This window comes from Phaenicophaeus curvirostris, chromosome 9 (genome assembly GCF_032191515.1).
Source record: "Phaenicophaeus curvirostris isolate KB17595 chromosome 9, BPBGC_Pcur_1.0, whole genome shotgun sequence".
NCBI lineage: Eukaryota > Metazoa > Chordata > Aves > Cuculiformes > Cuculidae > Phaenicophaeus > Phaenicophaeus curvirostris.
Window position 1 is genome coordinate 37,192,705 of NC_091400.1, and position 13,242 is coordinate 37,205,946.

Genomic DNA, 13,242 nt, shown 5'->3' on the forward strand with positions numbered 1-13,242 from the left:
GGTGCACTTATAGCTTTTAGCGTGCAGCAGGAGAAAGATGATGTAGTAGTGGTGCCTGCTCTCCTTTCTTTGCATCTTGTTCTATTCATCTTGCTAAGCCTTTCCATGGGATAAAGGCGTAGGCTGCCTTCCCTCCACTGACTGAAGGATTCATCCTTTGGCTCTGTTTCCATGTAAAATATCTTAAAAGAACCTGTCCAGAGTTCCTGACAAACATGAGGCTTATCTGCAGGTGTGTGGAAGTCTCCCAAACCACGAAGTTTGATGGCTGGACTTTGATGACCTAGAGGTTTTTTTCAAAACTTTATGATTCTATCTCTTCTCCCAAGTCATTAGCGGTAGGATGAGAGGAAGTGGCCTCCAGTTATGTCAGGGAAGGTTTAGAATGGATATTAGGAAAAAATTCTTCACTGAAAGAATGGCAAAGCATTGAAACAGGCTGCCTAGGGAAGCAGTGGAGTCACCATCCCTGGAGGGGTTCAAAAAACGTGTAGACATGGCACTGCGTTTGGGGACATAGTTCAGTAGGCATGGTGGTGGTGGGCTGACAGTTGGACTTGATGATCTTGGATGTCTTTTCCAACCTTAATGATGCTATGATTCTGTGATAAGTTGCTATAAAGGTTACAAGCTGCAGCACCTGTGAACATCGGGGACTTGCAAGGTTAACCAGGCTTGTACCAGCATCATCTGGTCCTTTTCTGGACTTGAACCACTAGGCCTAGGCAAGGGAATGTATCGTTAAAAGCATTGTAGAAGTCTAAAATAAAGAATTTGCTGCTATAGGCCTTCAGAGGGCTTCCTAAGCCTTCATATTTTTGTGACTTACCTACACTCTTGCTCCCACTACCTTGTTTTGCTCTGTGCCAGTGTAGTGCTTTTGTCTGACCACCTCTACTGTACCCTGGGACACACCAGGCCTAGGTTTCCATGATCATCACTGTTCAAAATAGTGAAGCCAAGTAGCCTTGATTGCTCAGATCTCATGATTATTTCCTGGAAAACATTTTTAAAATTGAGTTAAGACTATCTGATTCTACTCTGTGAATGACTTCTGCTGTTGCGTTTCTTGAGTAACTCACTCTTTAGTGTGTTAGGCACAATAACATGGCAACTACAGAATGGAAACAGAGGTCAAAGTGGGCGAAGTTTCTGGGTGGCATTAGAAGCCTGAAAAGGTTGTTTACGCTCTTCTTGCACAAAAGTGTTATCTTGTTTTTCTAGCATTTCCTCCTGAGTACAACACAGCACTACTGGAGTCCTTCCTCCAAATCAGTAAACTTTGCCTTCACATAAATTAATCTGAATTGTATTCAGCATTTCAGGGAGTTCAACAGATGCTGCTTAGCTGGAGAAGTTTCTCTGTTGCTCTGCCTAGGAATGACTTGGGAACCTGGGAGGGAGAGAACACCATTTCCTTCCAAAAGCTCTCATCGTCAGCAGTTAGCAGCAAGTAAATCAAACCAAAACACTCTACCCATATCACAAGTAGAGTTGCTTCAGAGTGATCTGCCCAAGGAGAGTGGGGAAAACTGGCTATGCAGGACTGTTGAAACTGTGATTTTTTTTGATTGCCAGAAGTAGAAATCTAAAATATTTAGTTCATTAGTCACAGTCCTATGAAGCTGTCTCTGCACCTTGCACCAGTACATGTTTGATCCTAGCAAGTTTGTTGTACTGATCTTTGAGAAAAGCCTGAAAAAAATGATGCTAAGGATCTATGAAGCTGGGCAAGAGGGTGAATTTCTATTCCATGGAAATTTTGACATAAATGGGTTAGTAAGGGTAGGAAAAAAGTATGTACTTGTTGGTGGTAACGAATCACTTTTTAACTTGGTGGGGGTTTTTTTGTGCAGCATTTATTTAAATCTGCTGCCCTACAACGTGATATTTTGGTCTTAATAAAGCATTTGCCCATTGCAATATAAGCTCCATTTTATAATCCCTGGGTTTAATGTGATTTAGATATGACTGAGCTACTGGAGGAAACAAAAGGTTTCAGAAACTAATTAAAGCATATTTGTAACAATCCTTAGTCCTGTGGCATGATCATTTCCTAATGCAAAGTTATTTCAGGTTTTCATTTAAAAAAAAAAAAACCCAAACTCATCGAAACTCTCTCCTTTCACGTTTCTGTCACTATCACTTGAACAGATAAATGCAGAGACGTGGTTAAGCTTGCGTGCTGTTTTGTACAGTGGGTAATAACAGCGGTATGAGAATGGCAGGATAAAAACCTGGCTAAAGTGTCCCCCGGATTCCTTTCTTATGATTTCCTCATGTACTTATATGCATTCCTTTTATATGGTTTTGAGTGTTTTATATTTGAGAGATGTGGGGGTTGCTTCTACTTCTGTGGAGAAATCGATGCACGTGCATGAGGGAGAGATCAAAATCACTGAATGTAGGATCCTCTTTATTAACAGTCATAAGTGCATATGGCAGTAGTGTTAAGATAATGTTCTTTGAAATCAACTCTTGCATTCTTTGATTTTTATGAAGACTTAAAAGTGAAGCTCCTCTTAGCCATTTAATGAATACAATAGCCATAAAAGTTAGCCAACTATGGAGGAAAGCTTTTAAAAACGTTTTTGAAAGTTTATATTTTATTTCAACCTAATGGCCAATAGTTTCTACTTCTACAATAAAAAAGATGATAGAGAAAACCAGGCATAAATGGCTTTGTTTCTTTTTCTGACTGAGCCAGCCTGTTTAGATGTTTTGTGCTGCTGGCAAATTGTATTTATTTGGAGCTGACTTTGACATCAAGCGGTGTCACAGAGTATTTGATATGAGTTCACCAGAAATTGTTTTTAAAAACACACAACGTGTTCTCTGTTCAGCAAGAATATCTTCCTCTAAACTTGCCTTAAAGAAAAGAACATTATTAGTTATTGTCATCAATATTTTAGTCATTTGCTTGGGGTTTTGTAGCCTGGTGGAATATTATTTTACACAGTTCTAATACATCTATTTCATCAGTTTGAGAGAAGAAATATATATCTATTAAGAAAATAAATGTGACCTTAAAATACAGCTGATTATCAAGACAGATCTTAAATAAGACTGTAACTAATTTGACATATCCAAGCTTGAATTTTTCTGTTATCATTTTATTAGTAATGTTGGTTGTTCCCATCAGCACTAAACTTGGCCCAGTGTAGAAGTCATGCTAGATTTCATTCATCATTTGCAATAAAAGCTTTTTGAAAGCTAATCAGCTCTTCAGAGATGGCCCTCTGTCTTCAGCAAATCCCAACTTTGCTCTGCATTGTCAAATTAACATGGGTGCTATGAGAATCCACATTGAAATGCTCGGCACCTGCATATGATTTCTCTGCGGATAAGGCAAATTTGAATGTTCCAACAGTAGAAGAGCAGATTTGGGATAGGAAGGAGGTGTTGAATAGCATCAGTGGAGTTTGGCTTTCCATTTCACCCCATAGGCAGCATTCTTATTCAGTTCTTCCTTTCTGCTGCTGGACTGGGACTATTGTGGCGTTGCCCTGTCGTTCCTCCTAGTCCATCAACAGCAAAGGTGACAGCAGGTATAGAAGTGCTAGCAAAAGATTTCAGGTCGGTGAAGTCAACCTTCATAAATCATCATCCACAACAAAGGTTGCAGGTATTTTACCTACTTTGTTACTTTTTGACTGTGAAAGTGTTCACTCGCCGATGTTTCTGAGAGACCACTCATCTGTGGGTTTTGACTTCTGAAGGACGAATCAAAGTATAAATTAAAGGATTAAATGGTCACTGCGGTTGGCTCGAACACAAAAAGTGACATAGGTGAAAGAGGAGAGGCTTGAAGAGACTTGTGGCATAGGATTTTCAGGTTTACTCTTAAAAGAAGTAGGATTTGATTAATTTATTGGAGATGTACATTAAAGCTTGTCTTGTTGCCTCCCTTGAAAAAGCTTCCCCCGTGGAATCTCCATGCAGTGAATCATCTGCAGCTCAATGTTTCTTACTTGTATGAGTGTGTATACATGTGAACAGAAGAATGACTGAGTCAGGAGCAAGATGTATCATTTTCTTAATTTAGCAATACAACCCTGTTGCCTAAAATATTAATCCATCATGGTAATACAGCTGTTAATAAGAGGATTGGTTTGATTGCAACGGAAAAAAAAAATCCATTGATTTCTGGTTATTATTAACAGTTATTAATTCAAATAAAAAACTATCTATGCATGATTCAAATGCTCCCAAGTAAGTATTTTTTTACAGTTTTGTTTTGACCTGTGGATTTCAAAGAGGTCAGAAGAACCTTGGCCTGAAGGTGTAAGAGGTCTCTGCTAGTTATTCCTTCAGATCCTCAGTGAAATGTCAATTAGGATTTGAAACCACTGTTTTTCCCTAAAGGTGAGAGCACAATTTAAAGGGCTGTCTAGAGCAAATACCACTTTAGGTTCTTACCAGCTTCCCCTTCCCTCCCCACCCTTGCCTGCCCTAATTCATTTTTTAGCTGCGATTGAGAATATAAATTGTGTTTCAAAAGTTACTTTTACATTTGTTAATAACACCCTAATTTGAATTTCCATTGTGGTAACTGAAATCTGGTGAATTTTTTTTTTACCTGTGTTTTAAGGAATATTGTAAATCAACGTATTGTCCTTTGGTCTACTGGAACAATCCACGGTATTTTTTTTCTGCAGTTTTAAAACAGATATGTGGTATCTGACTTTTCAAATTACTTAGTACATCCTGTAGTTGCTGACCCTGTCTTTCCCAGCAGAGGTTGCGTCTAATTCCAGACATGCTACAGGTAAAGGGTAAGAAAGTACTAAGCAGAAAGCAACTAACGCGGGCCAAGGGAACCAGGAGGAATTAGGGTAAGTGCAGCAGTCACTGTATGTGTACAAGTTGTGTGTGGGAACCTGCTCTCAAGTATCTGCACCTGGTAGATGATGCCAAAATTTGAAGGTTGCTCTTCTGTATGTGCTACGAGCTCTGTAGTGACACCCAGCACTCTGAAGATGAGCCATAAGAAGCTTTTCTCTCAGAAGTATTTTCAAGTCTTTACAGGATGAGGTTCCATGGAGTCCCAAAAACCTGGATGAAATCAGTGTCTGACTTTCTCACCAACACTTGCAGATTTTGTCAGCACAGTCTGTAGTATCCCCAGCCAGTACCCATTGCCATCTATCCTTTAGGTCAACAGGTGATTCTTTGTAGCTGTGGAGTTGTCAAATGCTGGAACAGGCTGCCCAGGGAAGTGGTGGAGTCACCATCCCTGGAGGTGTTTAAAAGATGTGTAAATGTGGTGCCTGGGGACGTGGTTTAGTAGTGAGCCTGGCAGTGTTAGGTTAAGGGTTGGACTCCATGATCTTAAAGGTCTTTTCTGACCTAAATGACTCTACGATTTCAGTTAAAGTAACTGCTAACCCATATTGTATGTGGCGATTAAAAAAAAGAAAACGGCATGGTATCTTTGTTTCCTACAGAAACTAATATGTAGTCTGAATTTGAACGACAGGGACAGTTACTTTAGGGGTAAAAGGATTCTTGTGACTCTGTGGTGTGATCAACCCAGATGCACAGCAAACCAGTGGTTTGTAGTGAAACTTTAGATGATCCGGTGGGTCTCTTCCAACCTGGTGAATCTATGATTCTATGAAACTCCATCAGTCTCAAGACTGGGCAGGTTTGGGTGACAAGAGCTTTAACCCTAGTTTATTTCCTGTTATGAAGCAAAGTTTAGAGATCTGTAGTTTAATTGAGACAGTTGCACGTGGAGGGATTTGCGCGGCGGTTACTTTTTTGCCGGGAGCTACATGTGATTATGTTCAGCAGGTCTGCACAGATGGCTGCACACAGACCTCTGTTATTCAGGGACACCTGAAACCATCCTCAGAGAGCAGAAGAGGAGTTTTCTTCCATGTGAACAGTTTATACTTTATTGAAGTGGTGTGGTGATGAAAGATGCCAGATGGTTACGATTGTGTTCTCAGAGCTCTTAACCCTCCAAATATTTTAGAAGGAGAGCAATACGAGCTATTTGATAGATGCTAAGTTTGTTTGCTTTGCTTATCAGGAGGCGAATATTCCTGGGACTGATATAACTTGAGGTGTTTGCTTTTCCTGCATGTGCCTTTTTCTGTACTGTTTATCACTGTGAGAGCTGAAATATTTGTTCTGTGGGCAATTCCCCTGCATATTCCGATTTTGTTGATTTGAAATGTCAATAGAAACAGATGCAGAATGCTAATTTTAATGAGCAGCTAGCTTCCACAGCTCTAGCGCATCCATTTTAATGGTTTATCCAGTCTCGTAACACCTTGTAAGGTTTTTGTTCAATAGAGCCCTTTTGTCAAATTGAGAGTAATTGTCCTTATTGTTTTACAGGCACCTGCTAAAACTAAGATGCTAACAGATATTTAATTGGAGATGAACTGCAATGCATGCACTCCTGGACTTGTTCTTTTAAAAACTATTACAGTTGGACTTCATAGTGTCTGCTGGAGATTTGTGTGTGGGAAACATACTGCAGGTTCAATGAGTTCTTAACGTAATTTTATCTCATGGCTGTCAACGTTTGTTCTTTTTGTGTTTAGCTTGTTATAGTTAATAATTCAGATTTTCCAGATATGGTAATCCAAAATTTCAGGTCTTCTTGTTGAATTGCATCCTAAAGAATAGAATACATCATATTCTAGAGTTTATATAAATTAATTCAGGGGGAGTATGTATTAGTGCACCATTTGCAACCCATAGCTGGTATAAGACCCACCAAAATCATTCTGCAACTCTGTGGTCTGGTCCATATTTATTGGTTATTTAACTCTGAGGATTAACATGAGCAGCCATCTGTAAGCTTTATTTTTAGCATTACTTTCCATTTTTTCACGGAATTGGCTTTACAAAACCTGCCTTAGTGAACTCTTCATAATGCAAATCAATTCAGATTTGGGTTGAACTCTATAGATGGAGATAATTAATTTATTAAACACCTTACCGGTTTCACATTTTCTGTAGAGTTCCTCAGAAGTTTTCTGACTTCAGGCAGAGTGGCATTGAGTACAAAGGGGCTTGGTAAATAAGGCTGCGTTCATGATTCCACTGTTCCACACCAGTACTTAGGGGTAAAATCCAAGTCATTGACCTTTGCATATCTGGGATCTTCACAAATAGACTGTAAATGAAAGTGAAATGTTGTTTTTTCCTGTTCTTTCCCAGGCTGGATCATTCTGGGTTCACATTTGAATAGAGAGAGCAGTGATTCCTAGCTTCTTTCTGAATTGCTTTCAGGAATATACATGGAAACACACAGAAGAAGTTGTTGTTTTTCCCTTCTCAGTGCATTTCTTGGCTTTGTTGCATTGCAATTCCCCCCCAGCCTGTCTGTGCCTGGTTGAGAGTTATCTTGGCAGCGCAGCCGTGCCCCTGCACAGCCTCCTTGCCCAAGGCCTCCGTCTGCAGCCCCATCCTCCAACAGAAGGATTGGGGACTTCTTCAGACCCATCAGCTGTGTCACAAATGAATGTCATTTCCCCAGAGCAAATGGAAGCTTAAGGAATTATGGAGCAATAATATAAATAGTTGAAGCTGTATGAGCCTTAGGTCTAAGTTTCACGTTAGTTTTGAACTCACGGGAAAACTTTGGTTTGAGAGAAAGAACATGGTTCCTGACAAGTACAATCCTTGCTCTGATCTTTATTTGAGAATATTATCTGCTGTATTCGAGTTTTGCTCTAGGACACAGGAATGCCTCTAAATTAATTTAGAACAGAGGAGAAAGATGATTAATATTTGAGATAATTAAAACTTGCTTCTAAATGGATTTCTCTGGGAAATATCTCTGGAGATTTTTCTAATTACATCTGTGCCAAAATGTCGTAAATAAAAAATAAATCCCTGTTTTGTTATTTTCAGAAATGACAGGAGAAAAGTGTACTTGATAGTCATATCAGGAACAATAACCTGATGAGACTTTTGTTTATTTAATAGAAAATTACCTAGTGTGTGCAGGTTTAATGATGATGATAGGTTTTAGTCTTCCGAGCAAATGTGAGGACCATTACACTGAGAACAAATAGAGTGGATTTCAGCAGGTAATTTCCTCTTAATTATAATGTTGAAGGAAAAATGACTAAATCAGAGAGTGCCAGGGGGAAAGTTGTATAATCACCTCTGTTATGTGATGATCTCTGAAATTTCTCATGTTATCAAGGATTTGTACTCTGTAGTGTATGTGGTCTTGTAAAGTGCTTTTAACTATTAACGGGGTCTCTCATAGATTCCTTCACTAATCACTGGGGCACAGTACTGGCTGATAAACCCTTCCTGGACTGGATTTCCTGGGAGGGCTCAGCAGTTACGGAGCAGCAGCTGTGGGGGCCTCCCCAGAAGCTCTGTGGATATCTCGCTCTCTTTAGTATCATAGAATCACCAGGTTGGAAAAGACCCACCGGATCATCGAGTCCAACCATCACTATCAATGACTAAACCATGTCCCTCAGCACCTCGTCCACCCGTGCCTTAAACCCCTCCAGGGAAGGTGACTCAACCCCCTACCTGGGCAGCCTCTGCCAGGGCCCAATGACCCTTTCTGTGAAAAATTTTTTCCTAATGTTCAGCCTAAACCTCCCCTGGTGGAGCTTGAGGCCATTCCCTCTCGTCCTGTCCCCTGTCCCTTGGGAGAAGAGCCCAGCTCCCTCCTCTCCACAACCTCCTCTCAGGTAGTTGCAGAGAGCAATGAGGTCTCCCCTCAGCCTCCTCTTCTCCAGGCTAAACACCCCCAGCTCTCTCAGCCGCTCCTCATAAGGCCTGTTCTCCAGCCCCCTCACCAGCTTCGTTGCTCTTCTCTGGACTCGCTCCAGAGCCTCAACATCCTTCTTGTGGTGAGGGGCCCAGAACTGAACACAGGATTGGAGGAGCGGTCTCACCAGTGCCGAATCCAGAGGGAGAAGAACCTCCCTGGCCCTGCTGGTCACGCCGTGTCTGATCCAAGCCAAGATGCCATTGGCCTTCTTGGCCACCTGGGCCACTGCTGGCTCATGGTCAGTCCCTGTCAACCAACACCCCCAGGTCCCTCTCCTCCAGGCAGTTTCCAGCCAGACTTCTCCTAGTCTGTAGCTGCTCAGGGTTGTTGTGCCCCAAGTGCAGGACCCGGCACTTGGCCTTGTTAAACCTCATCCCATTGGTCTCAGCCCATGGATCCAGCCCGTTCAGATCCCTTTACATGCAAGGGAGGAAAGCTGAAGTGGCCTGGCTGCCTTCTCCACTGTCTTACTCTTTTAATATTTGATTTAAGTATTCTTGATCTTTTAACAGCTGTAAAGTTGATTCCACCAATTAGATTCTTACAAGCTACCTATAATTTTTAATTCAAGTAAATCTTCTTTGCTGAAGGGTCACTTTTCTCACAGTGAAGTGTGGTTTATTCATTGAGTAGCCCTGCTGCTCATCAGAAGTTAATGTGGCAGAAGCTGACAGCCTGTTGCACAGCTCTGTGATGTGCATTAGCGTGATGCAAAATACCTGTGCTAAATCCACTCCAGTAAAGCTTTTAGTTTAGACTATGTATTTTGACTGAGCTTTGCGGTGCATTTTTGTTCTATCAACAAAATTTTTATATGATTTAGTGAGCTTAAACCACTTTGTAGCTGTCGCTGTTGATGTTTACAAAAGTAAATTTCCTCTTTCATCCAAGTTAGGAACCGACAATGTTTTCTCAATAACAAAAAGGCTGTTTTATTGAATGTGGATGAAAATCACCAATTTGCTATTGATTGAACTGTGGGTCGATAGTTTGTCTGCATAAATACACTGTAAAGGTCAAAACTTAGTCTGAGGTCCAGACTCAGACACTGAGAAACCGAAACCATGCCAGTGGTAGGACCCAAGTTTCTAAGAGCTTCTCTGAATCTGCACCCAAATATATTTAGCAAATAACTGAGTTGGAATGTTGTGAAATGTCCCAATTGTCTGCATAACCAGTAGTGCAGACTTTCATTGGCTGAAAAAGAGTTATTCAGACATCGATGTGGGAAAAAAACACCTTCTTTGCCTTAAAACCCTTCTTTGATGCCCGTTTTTTTCTTACAGCTGTTTAATACATCACTTATATTCATGCTGGCTTCACTGCAATAGTAAACTGCAGCTACATCACCTTTCAGTCTCTGAAAGCAGTGGATTTAGAACTATCAGTACTTAATGAAAGGGCACTTGCTTGGAGTGGGAGTAGCCTGTTAGAATTCAGTGTTTCCCACCAAGTCAGTGGTACAGTTCATCTGAGAAGAGGCTGAATGCCAAGCCACTCTCCGTGGTATTTCAAAAGGCTTGACAGTCAGAAGTCCTCAGTGACTGGAAGAAGGGCAACGTTGAGCCTCTTTTTTAAAAGGGTAGAAAGGAGGACCCTGGGAACTACCAACCTGTTGGCTTCACCTCTGTGCCTGGGAAGATCATGGAATCGATCCTTCTAGAAGCTACAGAGGACAGGGAGGTGATTTGAGAGAGCCAGCACGGCCAGCTTTGCTTTTTGGGACTTGATAGATCACCCAGGTCAGCACAACCTGCCCAGGCCCACCCGTGTCTCTTGACTTGGGAGCAGCTGCCTCTCAGCCTGTGCGGGTAACCAGTCTGAAGGTCCCTGGAGGGTGACCGCTGGAATGGCATCAGTGGATTATAATGGATACTTTAAGAAACTTAATTCTTCACGAGTATAGTTATTTATTCAGGCAATTAGTGTTAAAGTAGTTAAATCAGGTAAACAGACTTCTATTATAAAATGCTGAGTTACTGATCTGAAAAATTCATCTATTATACCTTCTGGCAGTGCCTCTTCTGATTCCTCTTCTAATTTAGGAATTTGGAGTGCATACGCACACAGGCAATTGGTGACATGAGCACGGGCTGTCTGTGCTCGTTCCTTGTCGCTGGGACAGGGTTTGAACAGCTGGTAGGGTTCCTTATGGGGCTACTTAAAATCCATTTGCCAAACCGTGTTTTCTGCTACTGCTGGTGCGACAAATGTTTTCTCTGTGTTGTTTTCTGAGGTGCTTAGAGTCAGCTCTGATATCTGACAGTGAGGGGTGTCGGTAACACTCACCCTGGTGCTGAGGGGCAGAAGCCACACGTGTCTGGCCACTTGCCACAAGCACTTGTGGCTGTCTGAGTCCTGCAAGCTCACCTCTTCACCGAGGAAGACCTGGAGGAGAGCTTTTAGGTGGCTATGCCAGATTTGCTAGATCTTTACAGTTCAACCAGAGAACAAGCATGAGCTGGAAAACGTTTGGAAGCACTATAGGCCCTGTAATCTCTGAGTTTTACCTCTCGGAGATAAGGATTTTGAAATGTATTAACTTCTTCATCACTAGGCTTTGCTGGAAAGGAGAACTTTGAGACGCTGGTGTTTGATTTGTGTTTAAGAAAGCCCATTCTGTCTGCATGCTGCATGGTGGCTTTGCCCAGGCAAGCTGGTGCTGGTTTCATTTCATTTCCTCTAAAAAAGAAATGTGTGTCTGTCTTATGGGCTGGACTGGACTGTGTGCAGAACTGGCGTGTGACTTCTCAGAAAATACTATAGCACACATCTTGCCGTCTCCAGCAACTGTAACTTTCAGGATAAGTTGAACAAATGCTGGAGTTTGTAGAGTATTTAGAATTTTCTTTAACAACAAAGAAGTTTTTTTAACATGTTAAAATAATTTTGAAAGATATATTAACCCACCTTAAGCTGTGCACATCTTATGTTATTTAAAAATGTTAGTAGTTATAAAACAGAGCACTGCTTTTGTCCATGTTGAAGTAGTCAGGTTTTTTAGTTCTCCTCTTCCCAAATCTCTGGTCATTTTTCTTACTGGACCTCTGAGGTGCCACTGTAAGGTTTTAGGGGGATGCTCAGTAACAAGCCCAGTTATAAGGAAGACAAACAGCAAGTTTTGTTTGTAATGGTCTGTTTAGCCATGTTGCACTTTAATCCTTTACTAGCTGCATGAGATCAGTAAAAATGCAAAGATACACAAGTTGCTTTGGTTTTGCCTTACAGGGCACGCCAGCAAGTCGAGTCCGATACAAAGTCGATGTAGTCCAGTTTCCTTACAGTGCCAGCATATTTGATGTGGAAGAAAACTCAGGACGTGTGATAACCCGAGTGAACCTGAATGAAGAGCCAAGTACAGTATTTAAGGTATGAACTTATATAGCTGCATATAGTCAGTAAGTTTTGCCTGCTTTTGATGAAATCCCTTTTACCATTGTGTTTCTCTATGTTGCTTTATACTGCATAAAAAGATGCAAAATTTTTATTTGGTTTGGTTTTTTACTGCCTTAATTTCTTCCTGGCACACATTTTGAGCCTTTTTGATTTCAGAAACCTCTTGAATGGATATGATTGCTGCTGCTAGGAGGGCAGAAGAAACAGGGAGGTAGCGGAAGCAAACCTCAGTATTTGAAGGTCACTTTGCTGATCTCTTTCAACAGGGCTGTCAGCGTAGCAACTCTGTGAGAACTTTGTAAAGATAGTGAAGTGTCTTGTAAAGAAAGTTACTGCGCAGCTGGATAGTTGGGACTTGCTGTTCACAAGCACTGAGATGTAAAAACTTTGGTTTTAAGGACACTTAAATTACTGTTGTGTTGTTACTCTTCCTGCAGAGCCTCAAGTGTAGTTAGTGTGGTGCAACTTATGAATTTAATCAAATCAAAACCATGGGACGTATCTCCCTTGTTAAATAAATCCATTAGTGGAGAGTGTAGTTAAAAATGAAAATTAAAGCAAGCAAAAAAAATGTATCTGTAGTATGTGGTGGTTTGTGTGTAATTTCCTTTCTTACAAACTGCCGAATATGGTCATTAAGGTGTGTTTTGTTGTTCCTTCACTTATTTAGTTTTGAAATGAGAGGTTTATTCATATAGTTTTCCATTAGAAGGAATAAAGGTGTCCACTGTTTTCCACTTCTGAGTCTCCCATTAGGTGTTACCGTCAGCTTGAGTAGCATTGTAACACTGTCACAGTTTTAGGAACTTAGGATAGTGCTAACTGGATTTCTTTTCAGATTTTAACTAATATAGTAAAACTTGAAGAGGAAGAGAATTAGCTATAGATTAACATCATCAGAGCGTGTTTCTTCAGTTGTTGCCCTTTTTATGTTTACTTCTCAGTCATTATTTTGTGTGGCTGTTTTCTGAAGCTGTGGCACCTCTTGAAAGTGCCGTGCATGTAGACATGGAGCTGCCTTCCTGTGTGAAGACTTCTCTGACTGAGGGCAGATCCAGATCTATGGTGAATTTAGCAGAGCG

The 13,242-nt window shown here is 41.0% G+C and overlaps 1 protein-coding gene across 5 annotated transcripts in view; it reads left to right on the forward strand.

The window, feature by feature from the left end:
- Positions 1-13,242, forward strand: part of PCDH15 (protocadherin related 15) — a 599,860-nt gene that overhangs the window by 497,834 nt on the left and 88,784 nt on the right. For all 5 annotated transcript variants that reach the window (XM_069863953.1, XM_069863958.1, XM_069863956.1 and 2 more), the window contains one exon: positions 11,993-12,133. In XM_069863953.1, coding sequence (XP_069720054.1) covers positions 11,993-12,133 — 141 coding nt within the window. The remainder of the gene's footprint in view (positions 1-11,992; positions 12,134-13,242) is intronic.